Consider the following 26626-nt stretch of genomic DNA (forward strand, 5'->3'; position numbering starts at 1 on the left):
CACACTGATTGCTCAAAGTACAACAGGTGTGCAGCCTAGCCCAGCCCAGTCCGATCGGTCCAACTCGGGCCAGGTGAGGCTGCTTCGGCCAGCCGTCAGCCTCACTGGAGCTAGGAATAACCTGAGTACAAAGACGACACACAGATTAGTTACTACCACATTGCTTTGCTTCATTTATTTCAGTCCTTGGTTAATAATTATAGAACATCTGTATTTATATCGTGTTTTTCTAAATAGTCAGACACTCGTGCGTTACGTCATAGAGACATCAAATATTAGCTAAAAATTGTATCAACAGAGAATCAGATTAAAGCACGTAGCGATTAAATGGTGCTCCGTTTTTTACGACACCGTGGCTAACGGCGTGATTGACGGCGTTCCCCAGGAGTGGTGACCTACGTGGTGCTGAGCGGGGCGTCGCCCTTCCTGGACGACAGCGTGGAGGAGACGTGTCTGAACGCGTGCCGGCTGGACTTCAGCTTCCCACACGACTACTTCCAAGGCGTGAGCGCCGCCGCCCGCGACTTTGTGTGCGCGCTGCTCCGGAGCGAGCCGGACGCCAGGCCCGGCGCCGCCGCCTGCCTGCGGACGCCGTGGCTACAGCCCCGCGGCGGCCCGCGTGCCGGAGGACCCCCGACCCCGGCGCCCCACGCCGCCCCCCCCCCGGTGGGGGACGTCCACCTGGACACCTCCCGCCTCATCTCCTTCATCGAGCGCCGGAAGCACCAGACGGACGTGCGGCCCGTCGCCGCCACGCAGCACTTCCTCCACAGCCGCCTCCTCGACCACGCCTGATTGGCCGCGGCCCGGTTGTGACCGCACGATACCCCCCCCCCCCCCCACAGGTGGGGTCGAGTGGCCCGAGGGGGTCGGTGCTGCAGCTGCTGAAGAAACGTCGGCCACCCCTGCCCGTAAATCGAACGCATCTCGGATACGAGGTGATGTCCCCGCCCCCTCCACCCCGACACACACACACACACACGCCGACGCACACACAAACACGCGCCTCCTCACTCGGCCATGAAATGTCCTGCTGCTGCTGCTGCTGTCTGACTGACTGACCTCTGCTGAAATTCCCCTCCCCCCGATCCAACCCCCCCCCCCCCTCTTTCTTTATCATCTCAACCTACTTCTACGTGGTCATCTGTGGCCCTCGTCCCGGACACTCCAATGGCATATGGACGTATGCCCGCACAACAATGAGAGGAACTGTTTGAAGTTTTTCCCTTTTCAAACATAAGACATTAGCAGGGAGAGAAGCGAGCTTTCTCAAAAGAGCCAGCGTGTGCTAGTCTTTGGTTGTCAGACGGTGTTGAAATATATATATAAGTGAAGAGGAAAGAACAATACTGTATAGGTGGGAAAAGGGGGAAAAAAACGAATTCAGGTCGGTTTTGGTTGAACACGAGAATATATGTTTGTCATTTGTATCGAGAGAGAGAACTTTTTTTGTAAAACAATACATGTACAGTGTTGGACGAAAAACGGAATTATCTTTAAAGACACCACTTTTGAAAAGCAGTGTTTCCAGGCAAGGTGGAACAAATCAATAATAGATAGCAGCGAGTTGCATGGACAAAGCGGTTCCCTTCCATAGGGTCCAAGTTTAAGATAAAGACCAAAACCCTGTTTAGTTTTAGTTTTCCCGAAGATATGCTGTCGTTTCATTCAATGCAATAGTTTGCTTACGGTTGCCTCCCCCCCCCCCCCCCCCCCCCCCCTTGTTTCAGTTTAAACAATTTTATCGTTAAGTGACACACTTACACTAAGTGACTACATGAACGGGAGAAGGAGCAGAAGAAGAAAACATGTTTTTTTTGGAAAGAAATCGAATCATATTTCTTAGTGCATCCGCCTTATTTTGTAAATAATATGTTCCTGCCTTCCATATTCATTTTGAAGAATTTGTCACCAAACCGACGCAAACACAGCGTTTCATGCGTGAGTCTGATCCGTTGAAGAAGAATGGAGTCATTGGAGCAATAAGAAAAAAAAAGTTGAAATAAGGCTCCCTCATTCTCTGCGGTGGCCGGACACTGACGATGAGCCGAAAGCGCTAATAGAACTGCACTCGTATTTTGTGTTGGTTACCACGTGCAATGTTGCAGCTTTAACCTTTATGCAACTATTTATGAAGACTTGTTTTGTAGCTGTATTCTTTGGGAAAAAAAAGGCATGTACGTATCTAGTACTGCGATACTGTAGATGTCTGTATTGTGTTAAGTCTTATGTATTAAGTTCAGTATTACATCTTGCAACCCTTACAAACAGAGGGTGTTTAAGAGATAATGTATAAGAAAAATTTGTATCTATATTATATATGCACTTATGCTTTCAAGAGTTTGTCATTGCGCCAATGTGTTTTTTATTCTTTTCTGTTACGAAACCAAAGTTGAGTATTCTTTACCCTTTTTTTTCCTGCTAAAATGTGTTATGATTTATCTTATTAAATTATAGAAGACCACTCAGACCGTAGAGGTATATGGGTTTACATTGGTTCAGTTTGGTTGTATTTATTCTGGATGTCCCAAGGAGTGTTTACTTTTACGTTCTTTGAAGCTGTGCACAAAATTCTTCTTCCGTGATTTTCGATTGCTTTGTGTAGATGGATACCAATGTGTGTTTCAGTGTTTTTGTTCTGCACCCCCCCCCCCCCCCCCCCTCCCCCTCACGGCCATCAGACTTGGTAAACAACCTTCACCAAGCGATGTTTGTCTTTTGAATAACTGGGATTCACACTGCTCTGTAGCCTCAGAGTGACCCCAGAGACTTCCAATCACCTCCCCTCTCTTGTCAGGGCAGTATCCTAAGCCCGCCCCAAAACACCAGAACCTCCCGCCTCCAAAAAAGAAAATCAATACATCGGGTTATCACGCATTTTGCACTCATTTTCAGTTGAAACACATTGAAGTCCTTGAGAACTGGTATCTTTATTTTTATTGGCTAGTCGTTTTTTTTTGGTATGTGTGCCAGTCCAGTGAGCTCTTCAAAAAATCACTTTGTGTTCTGGGCTCATCTTCAAAGATTGTTGAGTCGTGGACCACTTCAGTCAGTCCAACGTTTATTCGTGTTCTTTGTCTGTTAATATCTGTGTATAGCTTCAAGACCTTCGCGTCTTGTCCTTTTTGATTTTATTTATTGACGTTGGTCTGGGTGTTTCCCAAAAGTATGAAAACAGTGAGATTGTTGGGCGTCCATAACTAAGCTCGGTCCTGGAGCGTGCTCTGGAGGCCCGGACTGAGACGCCTTTGGAAAGCCCCGTTTGTTAGTCGTTATGTAAAGATGTACAGAGAGGAGAAGGAGCAGGCTCGTGTTCAGGATGTGAACCTCATAACTTTTGACATATTTGATACATTATAGTACAAGACTGCAGCAATGTCATATTTGAATGTCTTTTTTTTTTCTTTTTTTTTTGCATGTATATTTCTTTGTACAGAAAAGGCATAATGTGTTTACACATTATTCTGTTGTAAATATATTTTTGTCCTCGGGTTACTTTGCCATTAAACGTACATGGAACATGAGTTGACTACTAGCGTGTTTCAGCGCAAAATTTCGCAGTAAACACCACTTACTTCCCCAAAGTGTCGTTCTGAAATACTTTAGGTATCCTGCCTTGTGTGCAGATACTCCTACCATTATGTTAACATCAACCGATCAACGTGTGAATTTCTTTGTTTCAATCTTTCTCTTTTGAGTCCTGTTCATTTGTCTCTGTGACATCATAGTGCAACGAATATTTCAACTGCCATGTAAGTGGTGGGTGAATGTATTGTTACGCTGTGATACTTTTTGACATATTTGTAGGTTTCTTTTATCATCAGATAAATATTCTGGCTCCATTTCCATCTAACATTTCGACATCCTCCATTAACCTTGAGCATGAACATACACACATAATGTGTGTGTGTTTAAAGTGTTTAGGTGTTGTACGTCAGAGAGAACAGGAACAGGAACGAAATAGTCATCATGACATCTTTAGAACCATACCGTTCTTGATGTGGTAGGTAAGAGGTGGTAGGCAGGATGTCGATTCAAATGAAATTATCACCAACGAGATTCCCATCACAGGCATTTAACAATTACATAGAAAAGAGTGTCATGTGGTCTTTCCGGCGAAAAACCTTTATCTGACTGAAACAACTGACTTGTTTTGAGAAGGTAAAACACTGAGACAATAGCTGCTTGGCCAACAGAGTGGGTTGGCCAAGTTTACCTGCTAAAGCTAAACCTAGCATATTTTTGTCAGTAAGCACCCACTGCAGCCTCCAAATAATATCCTATTTTACAAAATCGTTTGATGTTTTACAGTGTTTTAGAACTTTTGAGGATGGCGCAAAAACAACAGGAATTGTCCTTGCGGGTCACTATGGGGTCACACAACCCAGCGTTTTAAAATAAAAGCTCTCAAAACCAATAGACATCCATACAAAAGTGCACAAAAAGGACAGACAATAAATTATTAATCCAAACGAAATTAAAGGCATACAAGGATTCTTGAGGAAATATAACTAATACACCGGTTACCATCACACAGATTGGAATATATATATATATATATAGGCCTATATATATATGTATTTAAGCAATAGATCACGACAGGCTGTGGTATGTGCTCATTATACCACTGTTAAGGGGCGTTGTCCGGCCCCGACGCGCAGCGGAGGGCCGGTGACCCCCTTCTAAGGCGGAATTGGGGGTGGCTGCGCAGGTATGTGAAATACTTCCTTTTGAAACATTTGTATTTTATTACAACTAGCGATATAAATACAAAACAAACACACTCCACAGACTATATCATGTCCATATCATAATCTGCAGAATAAGGGGGAATCCGATCTTTGAACCTGTTTTAGCCTGCCAAGTACAAGAAAAACGGGTCAAACTACGAGAAAACATAACATGACGCAGCAGATCTTCCGGGAGCATTAAAAGCTAATGCAATCAAAAACGAGGAATCTGACAAATAGTCTAGGTTCTGAGAAAGTTTTCTATGCGCTTCATTTAGCGGAGAATATCTCAACTGTTATAGACTAATATGACCCCAGTGAACAACATGGGATGTGTGACAAAATCTCTATCCGGGACGAAAGTCCTGAAAATGACCACAACAGGTGACACTAGTATCACACTACGTGGTGGATGGGACTTTTTTTTTCCTTTATAGATATTCTCATGCTTTTTTACCAGATGAATCTTCATATTAAGAGAAATACTTTTTGTATTACACTTTGTCTAAAAAATGTAAATAAATATGCAAATGAGGCAATATCTCGTTCAATATGCGTAGCCTACATATAAATCCTAGAGGTCCTGGATACGATTTGTATGCACTTCATTTAGCGAAGATTATCTCAACTGTTATAGACTAATATGACCCCAGTGAACAACGTGGGATGTGTGAAAAAATCTCTATCCGGGGCGAAAGTCCTGAAATTAACCACAATAGGTGACACTAGTATCACACAAGGGAATGGGACTTTTTTTCCCTTTATAGATATCTTCATACATTTCTACCAGATTAATCTTCATACTAACAGAAATACTTTTTGTATTACACTTTGTCTAAAAAATAAAATAAAATATGCAAATTAGGCAATATCTCATTAAATATGTGTACATATATACTCTTGAAGCTATAGATTTTCTGAGGTGATCACAATGTTATCAATGACCATGTAGTGTAAGAATTCTGGTTTGATATTTTCAATTGTGTTTTTATAGATGTACAGTGTTGATGTTGTGTGTGGGGGGGATGTCCTGTTTTGTGCTGTATAGAATGGACAATTATAAACACAATTGTATGCAAACAAGGGACTTTATTATCATTGGAACGTTAACTTAAACCGAAAAATACAAAACAGCAGGTTTATTCCCTGAGTTGCAAGGTAAAACTTTCACAACAGAGTCTAGGTATGGGGATGATGCTGAGAGCTCATTCAGTGATAGGATTTTTACAACTATCGCCTCCCTTGCATTTGCAACAACGGATATCAGCTACCCGACAGGGACAGCCATTCTTGTGTGCACACTTGCCACACGAGCATTCTTACACTACATGGTCATTGTAAACATTGTGAGCACCTTAGAAAATCTATAGCTTCAAGAGTTTATATGTACACATATTTAATGAGATATTGCCTAATGTGTGTAATACAAAAAGTATTTCTGTTAGTATGAAGATTAATCTGGTAGAAATGTATGAAGATATCTATAAAGGAAAAAAAAGTCCCATTCCCTTGTGTGATACTAGTGTCACCTATTGTGGTCAATTTCAGGACTTTCGTCCCGGATAGAGATTTTTTCACACATCCCACGTTGTTCACTGGGGTCATATTAGTCTATAACAGTTGAGATAATCTTCGCTAAATGAAGTGCATACAAATCGTATCCAGGACCTCTAGGATTTATATGTAGGCTACGCATATTGAACGTGATATTGCCTCATTTGCATATTTTTTTTACATTTTTTAGACAAAGTGTAATACAAAAAGTATTTATCTTAATATGAAGATTCATCTGGTAAAAAGGTATGAGAATATCTATAAAGGAAAAAAAAAGTCCCATCCACCACCTGGTGTGATACTAGTGTCACCTGTTCATTTTCAGGACTTTCGTCCCGGATAGAGATTTTGTCACACATGCCATATTGTTCACTGGGGTCATATTAGTCTATAACAGTTCAGATATTCTCCGCTAAATGAAGCCATACAAAACTCAGCACCTAGACTAAAAGGAAAATATCCTAAAATGATTAGTCAACATAAAAAATACTGAGTGAGGTAAAGTACAGTACACATGGAGATGCCTTCTAGTTTTTTCCTGGTCTAATTTGGTGCCTTCTAATAAAATAAACTTTTGCTCTTTTGCTCCGCGTTGCACTTTTGACGTCATTTCCGCTCTCGGAGCATTTACAGCGTTCCCGGTCGACTTTGTGATTGTGTCATGAAATTGGCTAGTCGTTGTTTATTGTTAGCTACATTAGCCTCTTTAGCAAACCAGCTCGAAATCAACCTGCACAACTTTACATTGTATTGCACGCACATCAAGACCGTGCAATGCATAAATTGGTGACCGGAATAAAGTAGCAATGTAATCAAGTGTGTAACAGCATTCAAAATCAACAATAAAATGACCAACGTGGTACAAATACAAAGAAAATAAATCTTTTCACGGGCGTAGCCATTTTGTTGAGAGCCTCATCACTGCTCTCGGTCTACTCTCAGATTTCCGAAAGATGAAGACAAAAAGGGGGCGTGCCTCCGAGAAATGCCGCAAGAAAGCTGGGAGATCTTCGACTTTCGACTCGGAAGTCTGGCGTCCGAGGATTGAGGAACACACCATAATGGTGTGTTCCTCAATCTTGGGTATCCATCCCGGCATTCGCAGGTAACGTACCTTAAACCAACATTCATACTAAATATTTATCTGACTTACTTAATAGTATGTTAGCATGGGTATTGGAACGCAGGGAATATTGCTTCTTTCAATTGATGCAGATTGTTGCTCAATTGTTTGCATAGCTACCGGCATCGCGAGAAGTCTCGTCGTAAATCAGACAGCGGGAACTTGCCTTAACAGACAAGCTCCTTCGGCCGATTAGCGTAACAGAACATATGACGCCATCACGGTTATCCCCAACATGACTGGAGCTTCACCCGAGCAAAATCCAAACAAATTATTAAAAGCATCCTCAAGGCCATGACTTGTTAACAGTTAAAAGAGCCTCCACCATGCCTTCTGCATTAGTAAAGTTCCACAAAGTCTAAAAAGAATGATTAACTGTCAAATTACATAACTTATACACACACACACGCACGCGAACACAAACACACTTAAATAACTTGTATCACACCCGCTAGCAAGCCATATTTCCAAGTTGCGCATAAAACACCCTGTGTGTAAGGTGTTACTTGTTGAGCTGTATTTGAAACTTTGCATTTGAAATTACCTAACTGTTCATCAAAAAAATATTTTACCAAAGCTAGCATGAACCCACTGAAGAAATTACAACATGAAAAGGAAATGTGTTGAGTGGAGGGGTGGCTTTGGGATTACATACTCTGTATCTCTATTGCATCAGTTGGAAGGAGATAATCATTTTTATCAACACAAGATAAGATATTGGCCGTTGTGCATCCTACTAGACTGACCGCTTAGAATGGGCACTACTATGAAAATGAGTTGATAAAAAATTATGAAGCAAAACATAGCAAATCGTTTTTTATAACCTTTTGGCTTTCCGCACAATTTTCAAAACACAACAATTCAACTGTTTAAGAAGACATTGGCTAGATGTCTTTCGTTTCTATCGAAGATTAAAGTCATAGAAGATTTGAGGTCCCTCATGAATTAAATTAGCTATAAGCCCTGGAAATTATTGAAAAAAGGAAACAAAAAGCAAGTTGACTATTTTAAATGGAAAAGGGAAGCAATTTTGAGGAACTGAAAAATGCTGACGTACATTCCAATCACATTCCAATAACGCACAGCCCGGTGAACGGCACATGTGATTGGAATGTACGTCAGCCGAGAGCAACCAATAGGTTTAGAGCTAAATGGTTCCGCCCCCAGGAAAGTTTTTTTTCTTCAGACTTTGACTGTCAGGAGTCCGGCAGCTCTGCCGCCGAGTCCGGCAGCTCTGGCAGGGGGAGCTCGGCGGGTATGGCGACACATTAGTGCCATAATTCACTAATGTGATAAAAGATGCATTCGGGCGTATTATATAATTCCACACGCGTAGATATTAACTGCGAGCGCGCAAATGATCTCTGCGCGAGCAAAACAGCCTCTCGCGCGCGCAAATTACCTCAGCGCGCGCAAAACAGCCTCTCGCACGCGCAAATTACCTCAGCGCGCGCAAAACCTCTGTCGGAGGGCTGTCAATCAAATATCGCGCTTCAGAAACGGCCAATCATAGGAAAGCCCACCCTGCCATGGTTCCCTCCCCCATAGTGCCAAAATTAAATTTGAGCGAGAGCGTAAAAACATCTTTCGCGAGAGGTTTTGCGCGAGCTGAGGTAATTTGCGCGCCTGAGAGGCTGTTTTGCGCGCGCTGTGGTAATTTGCGCGCGCGAGAGGCTGTTTTGCGCGCGCAGAGATCATTTGCGCGCTCGCAGTTAATATCTACACGTGTGGAATAATATAATACGCCCGAATGCATCTTTTATCACGTTAGTGAATTATGGCACTAATGTGTCGCCATAGGCGGGAGTCCAGTTCAGACTGTGGGTCCAACCTCACGCCCATTACACCATCAAGGTAACTCTTTCTGCTTTGGCAAGGATAATGGCTTCTGTGTTGATAGTCTAGATATGATATTTGATGTACGTCAAACTCTCTCTTATTAGTCTAAGTCCAAAGTAGAATACAAACAACTTTATTTGTTTATTTCGTATATCAAGACAGGAACAAAGAAAAGTAACAATTGGATTGTCGTCATTTTACAAAAATATTTTTACAAAATCGGAATTGATTTTACAAAACTGGATTATTCAAATACGAAAAAAGAGTAAATGATAAATATACAATAAAACTTAAATAAATAAAACAGAAAAGCAAATGTGAATAGCATAATGTTAAAAGTCTGATTAAACAGAGAACTCTGCTCCCCTGATCTCCTCAGGTAGACCGCTGCAAAGGGATGGAGCCCTAACAGCAAATGCTCCATCCCCTTTTGTTTTGAGCATAGTACTTGGCATTGGCAACTGTTGGACAACACACAACTATTGGCTCATTATGGCTAGTTCTCTGAATACATGAAGCCCCTGAGCAGCAAATGCTCCATCCCAGACAATTGTGTGTTGGTTTGATTCCCTTACCGGGTCAAGTACAAGCATTGGCATTAACGTGTTAAATTATTATCTTAAAGGGGACATATTATGAAAACAACACTTTTCCTGAGATTTGGGGTGTTTTGTTTGGGTCTCTGGTGCTCCCACAAGCATACAAAATTTGAAAAAAGTCTGTACATGATTTTTTGAGTGAGATATGCATTTCTGAAAGTATCCCTCCTACAGTTACCAAACGGGCAAGTCAGTTTCGGCGCCCCCTCATACGTCGGAAGGGGGCACATTTGAATATTATATCCCACTTCCCCACCCCCCTCCATTCAGAGTATAGCTAAGATTTTGTGGACCAGCGGACGAGCGCTAGGCGGAGATGTTCTCGCATTTCAGAAGCAGGGATATTCCAAATTACTATAACTACATTTCCGTCATGAGAGGATGACGTATTTAGGCTTAAACTGCCAAGGAATACACCACTAGCACAAGTGTACTCACGCGTTCACACAACTGTGGACCGCTCATTAAGGCTGGTACTCTGTGAATACATGGAGCTCCTGAGCCTGTCCTGAGACAGGATGCATCTCCTGACCACCGGCCAAAGCATGCAGGGGGACCTGCTTATCAGCTTGAGCAGCTGCCTCCTGAACCTCTCCCCGACAAACACATAGAGCATGGGGTTGATGCAGCTGTGGCAGTATGCGATCACCTCCGTCACCTGCAACACCATCCGTATGTGACGGCTTCTATTACACGAACTGTAGATGCCAATCAGTTCTAAGGCATAAAAGAAGCACGTGACATTGTAGGGCAGCCAGCAGCAGAAGAACACACACACCACCAACGCGATCAAACGAATGGCCTGCCTCTTGGACGTCTGACAGGACAGGAGCGTCCGCACGATCTGGCTGTAGCAGAAGGTCATGAAGACAAACGGAATCACCAAACCCAGGATGTTCATTTTTAACAGGCCAAACACCCTCCACCAGTTGCTGCCATCGTCTTTGGAGGTATTTCCATATGAAGGGGCACAGAACATGGTGTTGTTATACTGCTGTACTCGTAGAAAGCCCACCTCCGGGAACGAGGCCAGGAGCCCAGCCACCCATGTCACCACGGCCGCCAATACTCCAAAGGACCTTGTGCGCATCTTTCTGGCAAAAATGGCATGCACTATCGCCAGGTATCTGTCGACGCTCATGAGGATGATGAAAAAGATGCCAGCGTAGAAACCGACATGGTAGGTTCCCAACACCACCTTGCACATGGCGTCCCCAAAGCTCCAGTGGACTCTGGCTTGGTGGGCCAGGAAGGGAAGGGAACTGAGTAGCAGAAGGTCGGCGAGGGCCAGGTTGAGAAGGCAGACGTCGGTCATGCTGCGGAGCCGCATGCCAGCCACGATCACCCACACCACCAGGACGTTTCCTGAGATGCCCAGGATGAACAGGAGAGAGTACAGAACCGGTAGATAGAAGGTTGCGGGCCCCCCGTAGTCGCACGTTCCTATTTCTCCGGAATAGTCGTTGTAGTCAAAGTAATCAGTGGTGGATTCAACTGTACCGACATATTCAGTAGTCAAGTTCAGTCCGTCAATGGGGATTAATTCTGTTGTATTCCCGACGAAGGAATCATAATTCCTGAGGGAGACAAAAAGGAGTTAGACACACTCTAAATCATGCTGTGAACTTTCTTATTGAGACCTGAGCGTCAACCGTCATTTTTGTTGTCTTTAAGTGTTTAAATGTGAATAAGGAGGTGGCTTTTCAGCTGTCTATCAGAACATGAAAACGACTTTGGACCAGGCTCTGAACAGAATTTAAAGGAGTCATATTATGGTGGTTTCCCAACAAGTAAACATAGTAAATGAGTTCCAGAAAATATGTTTTTGGAGCTGTTTGCTGGAAATAGCTTTTAGGAAAAAAGATCTTGCCTACCGCTATTCCCCTCTGTTTCAGTCCCTTCAGAATGAGCTGTTTCTGGTGCCTGTAGCTTTAATGCAAATGAGCTGCTGGCCATTTACCAATGAGCTGTCAGAGTGAACCACAGCATGGAGAAAAAGTGATTGTTGCCGTTGCAGACTCCTGGAGCTCTATTTCTATATAATATAATAATAATAATAATAATAATATAATATAATATAGAGGTATTTATATGATACTATACAGTCCCCCCTGGATTTCGCGGTTCAACAATCTTTTTTGAGATTGTTGAACTTGTTGAAATGCCCGATGTTGCGTGAGCTTATCCAAAAAGTTGCAATGAAAGTTGCGGTGTTTTTTAGGTTTTTGTTGCAATTACAGTGCGAACGGAAGTGAAAGTTGCGACAGAAGTTGCGAAAGTTACGATTTTCCTGATGTTAAATATTAAGTTATTAGTGAAAAAAACATTAATTAAAAGAACAAAAACACTGAGAAATGGTCCTATGAATAATTGATTCTTGATTCTTTCCACGCTGATAATTGACTTGGATGCAACAGCCTGTGTTATAGTGATCTGCCTCGTCGTCTGACGTCCTGCCTGCAGTTCTGCAGTTCTGTAGTTTGATTTGCGGCGGCAAAATGCTTATCAACGGAAGATTTATGCTTATGTTCCACCACAATGTTGCATGCAGTGCAAAATAATTTTCCCCCGCTTTCATGTAGAATACCAGGATACTGCTTTTCGCGATCTTTCGCAGTTATTTTGGTCGGCAAGTGTGAAACGTTGGACGTGCACATGCTGCATGAATGCTTGAATCGCTTGAACGTAGTAAACACGGAAGTAAGACGGAAGGTAGTTTGTCAACGTCAGTTCAAAACAACGCCAAATTTTGGTCAAATTTGCGGGAAAGTTGCGGTGGTTGCTTAAAATTGCGACACCGCCCTGAATTCGCGGTGATTGGTTGATGTTGCGTTGAAGTTGCAAATCGCCACATTGCGAATTCCTGGAGGGTCTGATTATATCTAATATCACGGCCCAAAGCTATGTGCACCTTGGATGACATTATGAATCAAAAAGACTGCGTCTGACGTCTCTGGTACTTCCGCAACAAGTAAAGACTCCTAGTGGGGGTTATCTCTAGCCTGGCTAACGCCAGACCTCATCTCAATCTACATTGAGAAGAGGTCTGGGTACCACACATTCATTTTTGTGGTATTTGAGGCGTGGTTTACGATTGCCCTGAGCCGTATATTGGGCGCTACGAATGTCTATCATATGAGTCTGTATGTAGCTCATAGCCAATCGTATCAATTATACCAGATGACGTATGTAGAGAGACAGAAATTCGATGAGGAAGAAGACGATGGTTGTGTCGAATAGACGTCGTCATCGTCTTGCCGTCCCTCCCTGTTCTGTGATTGGTTCCCTGTCTCAGCCATGGTTGAGAAGAATTGGGGGAAAGGAACTTTGGCTATCAGTTATCATTTAACTCAGGGGTCGGCAACCCTAGGCACGCGTGCCAGCACTGGCACGGGGCAGCATAATCATTGGCACACATATTTTTTGCACTTTATTCTGTTTTGGGCATTTCCTCCCAGTGCAAATATGTTTAAATTAGTTACAGAAAGCAGTGTTCTGAAATGGGATCAATTAATAGTTTTTAAACCTATGTTGTGAGTAATAGAGAAGAAAATATTTAAAATATTGTTGCAAGTGGCCTGTAATCGCCTTCACATGGTTTTGCAAAGCTGTACATGTCTTAAAGATATTGATGTGGATGGTTCCAAGTTGGAACCATCTAAGTTGGAATCATCAACCATTCATGAAACGAGTCATGATTTAATTTCATATACATACAAACTAAATAAGTTCATAGAAAGTTAACGACTAGAATTATTTGATATGGTTCAATAATATAAGGGCTAAAAATAACATTTTATTTTTTATATATTTCTATATAGATATAACTACGGAGCAGGGCCGGCCCGAGGCATAAGCGATACAAGCGGGCGCTTGGGGCCTCCTGCCCCCTATCGGAAAAAAAAAATTATAATTAAAAATAATAATAATATTAAATAACTTAAACAAGTGACCTGATTGAATGAAATAAAGAATACATCTATACAAGAAAATTCAGATTTTACGATCAATATATCTGCCAGCGTTCGAGTCATGTATATCAACTGCGTGCTCAATCTGCTGACAGATAATTCGCGGTCATAGACAGACACTGCATAATACTCAAGGTTAAGTTGGAAGGGACATATATAAGCATGTCATCTAAAATGACGTATCTCTCTGGTGCCCAAAAACGGAAAAAGAAAAGGACAGAAGATGAGAAAAAAGAGCAAGATAAAGGTATGGCTGGCCATATAAAAAATACAGGAAATCACATCTACGTAATTCAGTATTAATACAATTGATAATGTCAATTAATTCATTGTCAAATCATTGTAGTGTGACATTTTTGTCAATAATCGTCGAGCGCAAATGACTCCGCTAGGTGGGAGGGGGGGCCCCAATATCAAATTCTGCTTAGGGCCCCCGAAAGGCTTGGGCCGGCCCTGCTACGGAGCCATAGAGAGGACCCCATGCGTGGTTCACACCGTACAGCTTGTAGTGAACATGATCCAGAAGGAACCCCTGATCCGAAGGCTTTTGGAGAAAGTGAGGCACTTGGTGAACAAGTTTAGGAAGTCATCTGTCGCCACAGAGCGGCTGCTGCAGAAGTGTGCTCTTGTTCTGTTAAAAGACTGTCCCACCAGGTGGTCAAGTTGCTTTGCTATGATTTTGCGCCGTCTTAAAGTCAAGGAGCACCTCACATCTGTGGCTGAGTCCATGGGCTGGGACAGCCTGCAGCCCAGTGAGTGGCAGAATATCGGGATGTGAGAGACCTTCTTCTGCCATTTGCGGAGCAAACTTAGTCCCTTGAAAGTGACACTCAATCACTTTCCCTTGTTCTGCCAGCACTCCTGGATCTCAAAAACCACCTCGGAGTTCTCGCTTGCACATGGGAGAAGCTACAAAGATGCAGCTCTGGCTCAGAAGATGCTGTCCAGCATGGATAGGCGCTTTAGTGTGTTTCTTGACACAACAGCTGACAACTTCTCATCACTTCCTACAGCAGCATGCTTTGTGGACCCTTGTTTAGCTGAAACCACACACACACCAACTATTTTGATAAGCAACCTTTCATAACCTCAACCTTTTATATTCAGGTGAGTTCAGAGTCCAACACACAGTGTTAACAGCCATAGAGCTATGAGTGCTGGACAGTTTTTCTTTTTGTTCAGGAGGTTACAGTTTATGTAGTTGCTGTTTTATCATCAATGATATCAATGACGATCATAAATAAGGTCTTATGTTACACCCACAGTAGTTGCCCGTTACATCTCCCTAAGTTCAAAACCATTTGTAGTGTTCTTATATCTGTTAATAATTGTTATGAATTATCTAATTTCAGTTTACAAGCAATAAAAGTCAGAGACACACACATTTTATTTGCACTTTGCTTCTAAGCAAAGTGCACTAAGCACCTTGCACTAAGCACCTTGCTTCTCTTTATGTTAAACCTATGTATGTATACTTTTTTTTTTCTGGCATTGTCATGTCATGCTATTTTATTTAAATATGTGTGTGTGTACTTTTAACTTGTTTGGTTGGGAAACTAAATATGATGTAAATTCAACGCTTCTTCCGTGTCTGGAATGGCTGTATTCTTGAGTCTATAAGATAACAATAATATAATAATAAGATTACCTCGTTTGAATTGTGAAATGGGTTTGGCTAAATTAAAATGTTGGTTTTGGCTATACTACTAGGTACTTATACTATGTTGACTGAGTTAAAAAGAATTGCATTATTAAAAAGAGACTAAAATATAATTGTATTTGACTAAAACTAGACTAAAATAGTGATGGATAAATCTGACTAAAATAAGTCTAAAATGCTCAGACTTTTGGTCAACTGAAACTTGACTAGACTGAAAAGAGTATGAACGTGACTAAAACTAAAATAAACTAAAATGACAGCTTGACACAAAGACTAGACTAAAACTAAAATGAAAACAGGCTGCCAAAAACACCTATGGTTCCAACATTCTCCTATATTCTCGTTTTTATACATTTCTCACAGTGCAAATATGTTTTTGAGTGAGTTTCTGAAAATTGTGTTTTAAGATGGGACATATGCAATTATAATTTGTAAGCCCATGTTGCAAATATAACAACCAAAAAAACATTTAAATGTTGATGCATGATTGTGGACTATATGGAAATAGTACAATTCCAGGTCTTCTGGAAATGTTTTTGGTCGCTGTGTCATAGTTCAGCTCAATTTTAAATATATTGTTGCTTAAGGCACACTCATTAATGAGAAAATGTCAAACTGGCACTGCATGTTGAAAAGGTTGCTGACCCCTGATTTAACTAAAAGATGAATTACAAGTTAATGTTACCTGGTCATAGTCATCATGTTGAAAGGAGAATATCCAGTGTCCTGGGGGAGCTCAGAATGAAGCTGCAAGTCAAAGTTGTGTGTGTGTGTGTGTTGCTGCCAACATAGATTACGGCAGGGAGATATGAACCTGACAAACAGGCCTCATATAGGACTTCCTATTATGAAGAAATTTCTCTTCCTGAAAATGTTTCTGCTCTCTGAACAGAGGGCATAAAATAATCAGATGAACAATAAAAAAAACTAAAAAAACATTCACTTTTGTTTGAAAAATAAATGAAAATATAATTTAATATGTATCTTCTATAAGGAGGTTGTAAATACAGGATGCAACTCATGCAGTGTGAACCACAATGGTATAGAGGGGGCTGGGGGGGGCTACCTAACTCTGCAAACTAGGTGTCTGTGGTCTATTTTGCATTCTGCAAGTCAAAATATAATCGACTACTGAGTTCAAAGCACAATGTGGAAGTGTGACACAAGCCCATCACTGCAGATCTAACACATTATTTGCATATCTAACATATTATTTCCATGATTGCCATGACACTGAAACACATTGAATATGCTTCCATCCGCACATATATAAAATGGATATAAACAAATACCGGTATGCAAAGATAAAGAATAAAATAATGTATTCATTTTCAATCAATTCCGATTAGAATTTATAACGTGAAAACTTTATTTATATTAGTTACATTCTTTATCCAACAGGTATTACAAAAAGCTATTGAACTGGTAGATTTCAGCTTATTTCTAAACTGTTCGTATTCTAATGCGTTGTGTATTTTTTGTCGTAGTAATAATTCTTGAAGTGGAAAACAAGACAGCTTGACAGGTTGGAATAGAGGGTTGCTTTATTCCAGGATGTAATACAGCGAGATACAGATTTAGGTTGAATATTCTGGAGCGGTTTTCGAGACGTCTTCCTTGGCTGTCGATCCCTCTTCTCCCCGAACCAAAGGGTTGGGGCGAGTATCATAATAAAGAAAATGTGAAGAACAAGAGAACAGAAGCACTCTCACCCTTGATAAGGTATATGGCCCTGGCTATGTCCCAGACGACCAGTTTGGTTCATCCTTGTTGAGACATAACAAATTGCGGAATTTTTTAAATAGCACCTTGTATGAGAGGCACTGTTTCTAGACTAATATAATGTGAACACCGAGCAACACTAAACATTCTACAGAACACATCTGCAACCAAAACAAGTCATCATATTTGAAGGAATAAATGAAATGACATTTGCCTGTGCTATAGGCTAATGATTAAAAAGCACAAACCATCTGCGACATTAGCAAACAACCAATGCCTTGCTGTCAGTTTGGAACTAGCAGTGCATAATAACCATGTTTTTTATTGCTTATAAAGCCGGTGTCAGGGAGTAAGGAAAGTGGAGGTAGCCTCTGAGGACATGGTCCCAACAGAGCATCTCCTGGATGAGCACACGGGATCTCTGGGAACGCGCCGGAACACGCACGGCATCCACGTGTGCAGAAGCCCTACGGCCCGACGTGCAAACTTCTGTCCCACGAAAGCATAAATGATGGGGTTCAGAGAGCAATGTGTGAAAGCAATGGCCTCCGTGATCTGGATGAACAATGGCAGGTCGAACTCAGAATTGGCACCAAAGTTTTCATTTTGGTCTCTGTAGTAACTCAGAAACAGCGCAATGTTATAGGGGGTCCAGAAAAGGAAAAAGACCACAACGATTATGATGACTAGCTTGACCGCGCGGTACCGCTTAGTGCTCCTCATGGCCATGAGAGACGGCAAGACTCGGGAATAGCAAACCGCCATAACCAGCAGTGGAATCAACAGTCCGAAGACATTGTTCGACAGGATGACATAGTCCCTCTTGGTGTTCCTCTCGGAGAAGATTTCACACAGCCACACAGAACACCTTTGATCCTCCTGCAGCTGCAGGCTGGCCATGCTCGGCAGGGAGATGAAGAAACTCAGCACCCACACCAACGCGGTCACAGCCACGCCCAGCCTGGTGCGACGATGGCGGGCCAGGGTGTGGGCGTGCATGATGACCACGTAGCGATCCAACGTCATGACGATCACACAGAATACGCCCCCGTAGAATCCCACCAGGTAGAGGCTGGAGATGAGATGGCACATGAACGCGCCGAAGATCCAGTTTCTGGAGAAGGCGTTGTGGGAGTAGAAGGGCATGGACAGGACGAAGAAGAGGTCGGATATGGCCAGGTTGAGGAGGCAGATGTCTGTCATGTTGATCTGGCTGCTGTGCTTGGCAAAGACGGCCACCACAAGGCCGTTACCTTGAAAGCACAACAAACTATCAGTGCTTCTGCTTTGAGTAACATCCTGCACTTATTAAGACTAATGGCACTTAACGGTGCTTTTGGTATGATTCAAGGGTTGTAAAGAGAGAGGGAGCAGGAAGCCGCGGAGGAGAGAACAATTTTGACACTCAACAATCAAACAACATCCCCTCCCTCCCTGCTTCAAAATCCCAGACGTTTCTCCATCCCTGCGGTGTAGCGTCAGCTTACCTGTGATGGACTGCAATTCCCTGAACCAATCAGGCTTCTGTCTAAAATCAATATTGGCACACACAGAGGCAGGTGCAGTCAACTCAACACCAATATTACCATATTCTCGCTATTGATGAGCATTTCACGTGCTCACCAATAGCTGTGGGAAATGACACTCATAGCTCTAAACCGCATCTGACCTTTTAATCCTTGATGTTTAGTTTTGTGGTTATCGAAGACTTTGTGCTATGATACGATACACTTAACCATGGACACAATCACTCAATTGACTATTTCTCCTCCACTATACTTAATAACCTTTAAGCCCTACTCCAAGACATCAGACCATCCACACAAATACTGGTGACCCCTTTTTTGGACTGCAAAAAAATAATCAAATTAGCAGATGAGAGCAGTTGAATGCATGGAAGGTAAAATGGCAAGTTTTAGGTGTTTAGAATGTTTAACATAACTGGAGACGTGTGATGAATATGAGCACAACCCCCCCCCCCACCCCCCCACCCCCCCCCCCATACACGCACACAAACACACACACAAACACACAAATACACACACACACAAATACACAATATAAGTTGGACTCTGACCTATCAAGCCAAGGATGAAGACCAGACTGTAGAGGATGGGGAGAAATACCGGGCCATAGCTCCAAAACTCCGGGGTGCTGTTTTTACACACAGTCCAGTCCCCTTCGTTATAGTAGTTTGCATAGTCGTAGTCACCTGCAGAGAGAATACAATTTACTTTTACATTTTAGTAGGCTATGTAAATTAGGTAATTTACTTAGGACTGGAACACAGGTGAAAATTGATTCGTTTGTTCATAATTGAATTGCAAAAGTGAGAAAACACACTCGTCAGATGTGTCTTTTTCCTAAACAAGATATTGTCTGTTAGCTGGTTAGTCTGCTGTCCATGGAAACATACTCTGATTATGGCCGGTTCTGTCTGCTGTTATGTGATATCAACAATCACTTGAAGAGAGTGACCATGTCAATAGCTTAATACATGTAGTTGCACGCATTGACAAACGCATTTTAAATCATGTCTTTGACTCTAAAATCACAAATAAATCGACTCACCCAGACTGGTGTTGATGAAATCTGCGTCAGACATTGTGTTGTAAATCAATCAATCATTCAATCTATCTATCAATCAATCAATCAATCAATCAATCAATAAATCAATCAAGTGTGCATATGCTCAATAGAGCCCTGTGTGAGTCCTTCTTACTACCGGTGGATGACTGCTGGAGAATAGAGAAATCTACACTCAGCTTATGTTTTAGTGTGTGTTTGTGTGTGTTTGTGTGTGTGTGTGTGTGTGTGTGTGTGTGTGTGTGTGTGTGTGTGTGTGTGTGTGTGTGTGTGTGTGTGTGTGTGTGTGTGTGTGTGTGTGTGTGTGTGCGCCCAACACTGCATATATTATTTGAATAGTCTATTTAGGGGGCAACACACACAGCACTGTGGTCAGAACACACAGCACATCTGCCTGACCTTAAAACAGGAAAACACAAACATATTTGCATATTATTTTAGGTGCCATCTGTTGAGGTTTCAGAATGCCATGCCGTGAGAACTTCCTTAGATCTTAGAGATAATAAACTCAAAAGATTTGAGTTTCAAAGATTTGAAACTAAGATTTGACCTTGTGCCCTATGCCTACCTTCCTGTGTACACTTGTTTGTGTGTGCGTGTGTGCATGTGTTTGTATGCACCGATATGTATGCGGGCATTGGGTTACATCGGTCATTTAGTGACCCCTCGTGGTGGAACGATGGAATCAATTATCACAAAGCATTCTGGGAGAAGTGTTTGAATTCCTATTACTATTCGGTTCTAAATTTAACACGGTATGAACAGTATCACTTTACAAATACAGTGTAATGTAATACTCATTTTGGATTCATATTTGATCACTTTCGGTTCTATCTTGGACTTTTAGTTTGGGATTTCCTCCTGTATCCTGTATCGCAAACGTTAATCAAAACACCAATTCATGTGCAGCTTACTACGTTGAACACATTGTTGGTAGCATTAATTTTCTTTCATTACGTTAAATTATCCATTTTGCCAGCTGGTGCACAGTGAATTCTCAATGGTTTGATTGACGTTGGAGTTGCTGATGAAGGCGGGCTCGAGCTGCTCGGACAACCTAGGTTGAGGTAGGATCCCAAATTATAGCGGTGTCCCGATCTACCACAACGCAATTTCCGGTCTCTTACTTCCTTTTCCTGTTAACTCGCTTTGTACGCCAGTTAACAGTCACCTGACTGAGCAAGTTAAGTAAAAACATTCAAATAATAAAAACAACGTGACTGGGAGAATGAATATGTAGTTCAAGCGAAAAGAAATCGACGGCAGAAACATACAACGGAGAGTCGGAGACAGATACCGTTCTATCGGAAGTAGCATACCTCCCTATTTCCCGCCCCTCGCCACTAAACCATGAACGTAACGTATCCATGTTAAATGAAAGTCCCGCCCTCTCTTTGGTCAATAACGCTTAATTGGGTCACCCCCATCCACCAGGCGTTCCGTCCTGAGACGAGCCCGCCTGGGAAGTGGGAACGAGGTTAGGGACAACCATAGTCGTTTGAGGAGAGAGGAGCCCGGGATTATTCCCTGTTGTATCGTTGACACCTCTCGGAATGACTCGATACAATTTCGTTGTACCTCTGTAAGTTCACACTTTCGCTCGCTTGTTAAATTGCAGTCCGTCTAAAATGACTCTAACATCTTAACTTTGAATTTGTTATTTTTTCTTCACGTCAACGGTGGTTATCAAGACGCGCTGTGTGTTGTGGAGTTGTGGAGCGACACATTTTTTAATCGTGTGTCATACAGACAGACGGACCTATCTCATATCTCTGACAGTGATTCTTTATGACGTGCATCGTTTCGCAGGTGGTGATGGCTGTCCACGTGGATTGTGGAAGTCCATGACGAACAGATCACCGACTGGTGGATCATCATCTGAAGCTGGATAACAAACTGTGCAGCGCATCAAAGTGTCATTCTCAAAACATGGACTACAGGGACACCAAAAGCACCTCCAAGCCGCCCTCGGGGTAGGTCCAAGCAAACCCGCACGTTATCGAGGGTAAATATTTAATTATTAAGTTAGTCATGGTGCCATTCAACATCATTGCGCATATTAAAAGTGGAATGCAGGACTCTGATGAATTGGTCCGAGCACAAATCCGCGCGTAAACACAGCTGACACACACCCGACACACACCCGGGCTTCACACTTTTGAAAAGCGTTTGCAGGCCATTCAGGTTTGAATAGAGAGGGTTCGAGCAGGGACGCCCGCCCCGCTTCACTGGCGGGACGCTGCGGACCCCAGTCGGACGTTTTGAAACCACAGCAGGCAGTATTGAATCCACTTTTCACTAGAAGCTGAGCCCAATCAATGCACTGGCTGGGTGGCTGAGTTTGAACCTTGCTGGTTCAAGTTCAAAGTAGGCCAAAAGCATACTGATTAGTTCACTAAGAATGACTTAGTAAGTAGCCTATGCTGCAACATAACACTTTGAAATCAGTGGGATTTTGCAATGTAGAAGTTCTACACATGTAAGGTAAACCAGCCAGTGTAGGGTGTTATTCACACTTCGGAACTGTGTGTGTGTGCGCGTGTGTGTGTGTGTGTGTGTGTGTGTGTGTGTGTGTGTGTGTGTGTGTGTGTGTGTGTGTGTGTGTGTGTGTGTGTGTGTGTGTGTGTGTGTGTGTGTGTGTGTGTGTGTGTGTGTGTGTGCGCGACCACGTGTGTTGTGAAAATAAATGCGTAAAAAGATGCATAATTATTATGATTGTGTCAACCTCACCAACCTCACCATGACATCATCTACTACGCACAAGGTGTGGTTAAATATACTGGCACATTGGGGTCATACAAAATCTTGTCTCCTAAAGCTGTGAATATGTCATGGCCTTGTCAGATAACAGCTGCCCGCCCCTGTTGTTGTTGTTGTTGTTGTTGTTGTTGTTGTTGTTGTTTTGATTATTTAGTTCCACTCTGAAAGATCCACTAAAGAAAATGGCAAGGTAAAATCATGTATTTTTTTGATATTGTACGTCCTGGCACTTAAAAATAATATTTAGCATTGTGTAGCATCTTATCCTAACTATCTGTGTTGTGTTGTTGTAAGTGCTTGGCACTGGTATCCTTAACTGTACCAACCTCGATATATTGTTTCTTTCGAAGTCGCTTTGGATAAAAGCGTCTACTAAATGCTCTCTATGTGAATGTTGTAGAATCACTGTTGGGTAACGAGCAAGACACCTCACGAATCAGGGCACCTAATAGCAACAACACTAGGGTCCACTACAACGGGCTTCCTAGTTCAGAGCCCCTTCACTTGTTTAGTTCCAGACCACTGAGATCTTAGTGGCTTGAGTAGGCTGTGTCCACACTGTGTCAGTGGGCAATCAGAGTCTAAGCAACCTTTCATCTGGTCAGCGTGGGACATTTCTGTCCGCCTAGATCGCCACGGCAACCGCGTTGCGAGGGGACCCCTCTCTGCAGTCATCACGCGCAGGGTTCCTTTAGCGCTTGGGCGGATTCCTTAATAAAAATGCCGAAACACACCGTTCATTGAAACACACGCACACAAGAACGCACGCACGCGCACGCTTGCACAGTAAGTGTGTTTTTGTTCGGCACAGTGTGCATACTTTGTTGTTTGATGCGTTTCTGCAGAGATGGCCTAGTATGCTTGGGCTTCGGCCTCTATGCTGGTGTTCTGTGACAACTAGCAGCTAGTTTGTATTTCTCAGAAAATGCACCCTCAGTTTGCCCCTAATGCTGATTGACATATTTCTGTCTATTTGTTGGTTCGTTGATCCAAACGGAAAACCGAACTGTGATGGTGATAGGTCTTCAAGGAAGAAGCAAGGTGTATTATGTTGTACTTTTTGGCGTTTAATATGATTAGTTACTGTACACAATCGTAAAAGTCCCCTGTTAACACAACTGCCTCAATTAGCACAACACCTAGCTTGGGTTCCATGTGTGTGTGTGTGTGTGTGTGTGTGTGTGTGTGTGTGTGTGTGTGTGTGTGTGTGTGTGTGTGTGTGTGTGTGTGTGTGTGTGTGTGTGTGTGTGTGTGTGTGTGTGTGTGTGTGTGTGTGTGTTAGAGCCCGACCGATATAGGATTTTTAAGGCCGATACCGATACGAATATTTTGTGATTAAAAAATCCGATATGCCGATATATCGGCCGATATATATTAAAAAAAAAAATCCAGAAACGCGCAACAAAACAAACAGATTTCCCTAACATTGGTTATTTGTAGTTATCCTTTAAATCCTTTTCACTCTCAACTAACACGTAACAACAGCAAAACTGGACATGTTAGTCATGAATTAAGTCATGCTTATCGACTTTAGAGAATTGATGGGGATGTTCTTTTAATTGTTATTCAAGCAATGTATGTCTTGTGACAGTTGCCAACTTACCATGAACACACTTGCACACATGAGCTGTGTTGGAAATTATTCCCTATTCACTCCCTCACTATTCCCTATATAGCCTAGTGTTTATGATATAGTGCACTATATAGGGAACGAACAAACGAGAATTCGGACACTACACTGAACATTTCTAAGCGTCATTTGCGTCAGTAAATGCGCCGGGTATTTGTGTGACGCAGACAGATGCTCCCACATCATGTAAACAAACCGGGCAATCCCGAGGAAAGCTGGAGCTTGTATTGATGTTGAATGCAACATTTCCTTGATCAAGTTTTTTTAATTAATTTTGAATATTACATTTTCTATGTTAACTCCCAAAATTGTTGACATCTCTAAACGAAAGCCGGAGACTCCATCATTAAATGTTTTAGTTTTCGCGGTTATTCAGCTTCTTCTTCTCCTCCGGAAGAACATTACCGCATTGCATTGTGGTATACGGAGTAACAAGTAGGGAACATCGTATGTACACTCAAATTTTAGTGCATGAAATTAACCACTGAGAATTCGAACACCACTGCAAAATGGCGAGCACCCTATATAGTGCACTATATCCGTGATAGGGAATGATTTCGAACACAGCTATGAACAACACCGATGATCTCCGTCGATCTCCGTCATTCACTCTGCCTGAATCAGCGGGTTTGGGGCGTTAGAGCGCCCTCTGGTGGACAAACATTTTTTTAATATTCATTTATCGGCCATTATAATGCCGATACCGAATAGTTTGAAAAATGCCTAATATCGGCCGATAATATCGGCCTGCCGATATATCGGTCGGGCTCTAGTGTGTGTGTGTGTGTGTGTGTGTGTGTGTGTGTGTGTGTGTGTGTGTGTGTGTGTGTGTGTGTGTGTGTGTGTGTGTGTGTGTGTGTGTGTGTGTGTGTGTGTGTGTGTGTGTGTGTGTGTTTTAATTGCCAGTTTGTTCATGCATATATCTCAATCTTTGTCTCCCTTATCTGATTATTTTTGGTGTGAGCAAGAACAGCAAACAAAGGTGTGTGTGTGTGTTTCAATGCATTTTCGGATTAAAGTGTTTTCCTTCCGTCCTGTTACAGTACTGTTCCGTTCACTTTACCACCCTTCACTGGATAATTACAAGCAATGTTGTCTCTCCACTCAAAGTCATTCTGGGGTTAAGTCTGTATTAGTCTCCCCATGAAACGCATGGGCCTTCAAAGGGTTTATAGACCTTTTAAGAATACGGCTTTATTGACTGTGTGGCGATGACTTTGACGTCAGAGCACCCCAGGTTACGGTCACATGGAGATGTTGTGTCTAGAATCTCTTCCACATGCGCTGCGAAGGCTGGAAAACGCCTTCATCATCGTCACGTGGAATCCGACTGAATCATGAATCGTCTGGAGGATCACACAACGATCACACAACGCTCAAGGAACCAACTGAGGTTCATTATTCTGTTCCTCTGTTCATCTTACTATTAAATAAACAACAACATGGATCGAGAATGACAAAGGTCTCGATGCTAGACCTGTAAAATAAGTTTATATAGTTGCAGCTGTGGCAATGGCTTTCCTGAGGAAACTTTTCTTTGCCCGTTTCATATGACTATATAAAACTTTTATCTTGTGGTGGCCTTGCCTCTGTTGCTGCTCCAGGAGTGCCATTTTGTCAAAACACAAGGACGAAGGCCGGGCATGTATAAAGTATAATCCCCCAAATTATTATGGTCTGGAAGCCAAATAACAGGCTGGTGGTCACCGCTGAGGGATGCGTCTGCTAACACACCCAGAGATTATCATTGGGTCCTCAATGTCCCTAGTCTGTTTCCGTCTGTTTACGTGTGTATGTAATGTGTTTCCGTCAGTCTTTCTGCAGGCCGGTACGTGTTGTTTTGTGTGTGTGTATATCAATGGCCGATTCAAGCAAGTGGGCTATTTTTAAAGCTATTCATCACCAAAGACATTTTAATGTAATTTTCCTGCGTTGCTATGCAATGAAATACCCTTGTCTGTTTATTTCCAGTCGTTAAATGCGTTGGGAATGGGATTCCCTCAGTGTGAAACCTCACAGCACTTCCCTGGGCCTTGCTATATTTACGGGGTTAGCCTGTGGGCGATAACAAGCTGACTGTTAGGATTTTCCGATTTATTATAGGAACACTTAGCGGTTTCTCCCGAACACTTTTAGTTTTTGTTATAAAAACGGCTGGTTTTGAACTACTGGCCTGTGTCTACAGTACAGCTACGGTCTCAGAGTCCTACCCACAGCCAGCAGTAGGACCAACACAGCAGCTCATTGTAGAGGTCTAGAACAATCTACAGCTAATGCTGGACAGCTCCTGGAGAGGGAGGCTAAGGGTAGGCGACAGCATATATAGTTCATTTCAGGTAATAAACTAAAACCTAACCGCTGTCTCTTCATCATGAAACGAGAGCTTCCTCTTGTGAACGAGGGTTATATTTGACCAGAGTCGAATCAGGTCGCTGGAGCAGGGCGGCCCGGC

General features: G+C 42.5%; 4 protein-coding genes across 4 annotated transcripts in view; 2 read left to right on the forward strand and 2 right to left on the reverse strand.

Annotated features, from left to right (window-relative positions):
* Nucleotides 1-3524, forward strand: part of LOC132459085 (triple functional domain protein-like) — an 84538-nt gene extending 81014 nt beyond the window's left edge. The window contains 1 exon segment of the mRNA XM_060053460.1: nucleotides 386-3524. Within this exon segment, the coding sequence (XP_059909443.1) occupies nucleotides 386-795 (410 nt within the window). The 3' untranslated portion in view covers nucleotides 796-3524.
* A 5713-nt stretch (nucleotides 3525-9237) lies between these two features.
* Nucleotides 9238-16289, reverse strand: LOC132459378 (C-C chemokine receptor type 3-like). The gene is made up of 2 exons (XM_060053866.1): nucleotides 16162-16289; nucleotides 9238-11422 (listed from the first exon to the last, which is right to left on the reverse strand). Exons 1-2 carry the CDS (start codon nucleotides 16176-16178, stop codon nucleotides 10288-10290), a joined length of 1152 nt encoding a protein of 383 aa, XP_059909849.1. The 5' UTR covers nucleotides 16179-16289; the 3' UTR covers nucleotides 9238-10287.
* Nucleotides 16290-16998: 709 nt separating this feature from the next.
* Nucleotides 16999-20113, reverse strand: LOC132459379 (C-C chemokine receptor type 1-like). The gene is made up of 3 exons (XM_060053867.1): nucleotides 19770-20113; nucleotides 19276-19410; nucleotides 16999-18451 (listed from the first exon to the last, which is right to left on the reverse strand). The coding sequence occupies exons 1-3, from the start codon at nucleotides 19801-19803 to the stop codon at nucleotides 17541-17543; spliced, it is 1080 nt and encodes a 359-aa protein (XP_059909850.1). The 5' UTR covers nucleotides 19804-20113; the 3' UTR covers nucleotides 16999-17540.
* A 1097-nt stretch (nucleotides 20114-21210) lies between these two features.
* cobl (cordon-bleu WH2 repeat protein) overlaps nucleotides 21211-26626 on the forward strand; it is a 62250-nt gene continuing 56834 nt past the window's right edge. The window contains exons 1-2 of the mRNA XM_060053868.1: nucleotides 21211-21366; nucleotides 21594-21757. Coding sequence (XP_059909851.1) covers nucleotides 21714-21757 — 44 coding nt within the window. The 5' untranslated portion in view covers nucleotides 21211-21366; nucleotides 21594-21713. The remainder of the gene's footprint in view (nucleotides 21367-21593; nucleotides 21758-26626) is intronic.

The sequence above is a fragment of the Gadus macrocephalus genome, chromosome 6 (genome assembly GCF_031168955.1).
Source record: "Gadus macrocephalus chromosome 6, ASM3116895v1".
NCBI classification, from domain to species: domain Eukaryota; kingdom Metazoa; phylum Chordata; class Actinopteri; order Gadiformes; family Gadidae; genus Gadus; species Gadus macrocephalus.

Excerpts from the sequence above, each read along its gene's own strand:
- LOC132459379 (XM_060053867.1), bottom strand. The coding sequence starts at position 19,803 with ATGTCTGACGCAGATTTCATCAACACCAGTCTGG. Across the intron at positions 19,411-19,769 it reads TTTCATCAACACCAGTCTGG|GTGACTACGACTATGCAAAC; the intron begins GTGAGTCGATTT and ends TTCTCTCTGCAG. Across the intron at positions 18,452-19,275 it reads CTTCATCCTTGGCTTGATAG|GTAACGGCCTTGTGGTGGCC; the intron begins GTCAGAGTCCAA and ends TGTGCTTTCAAG.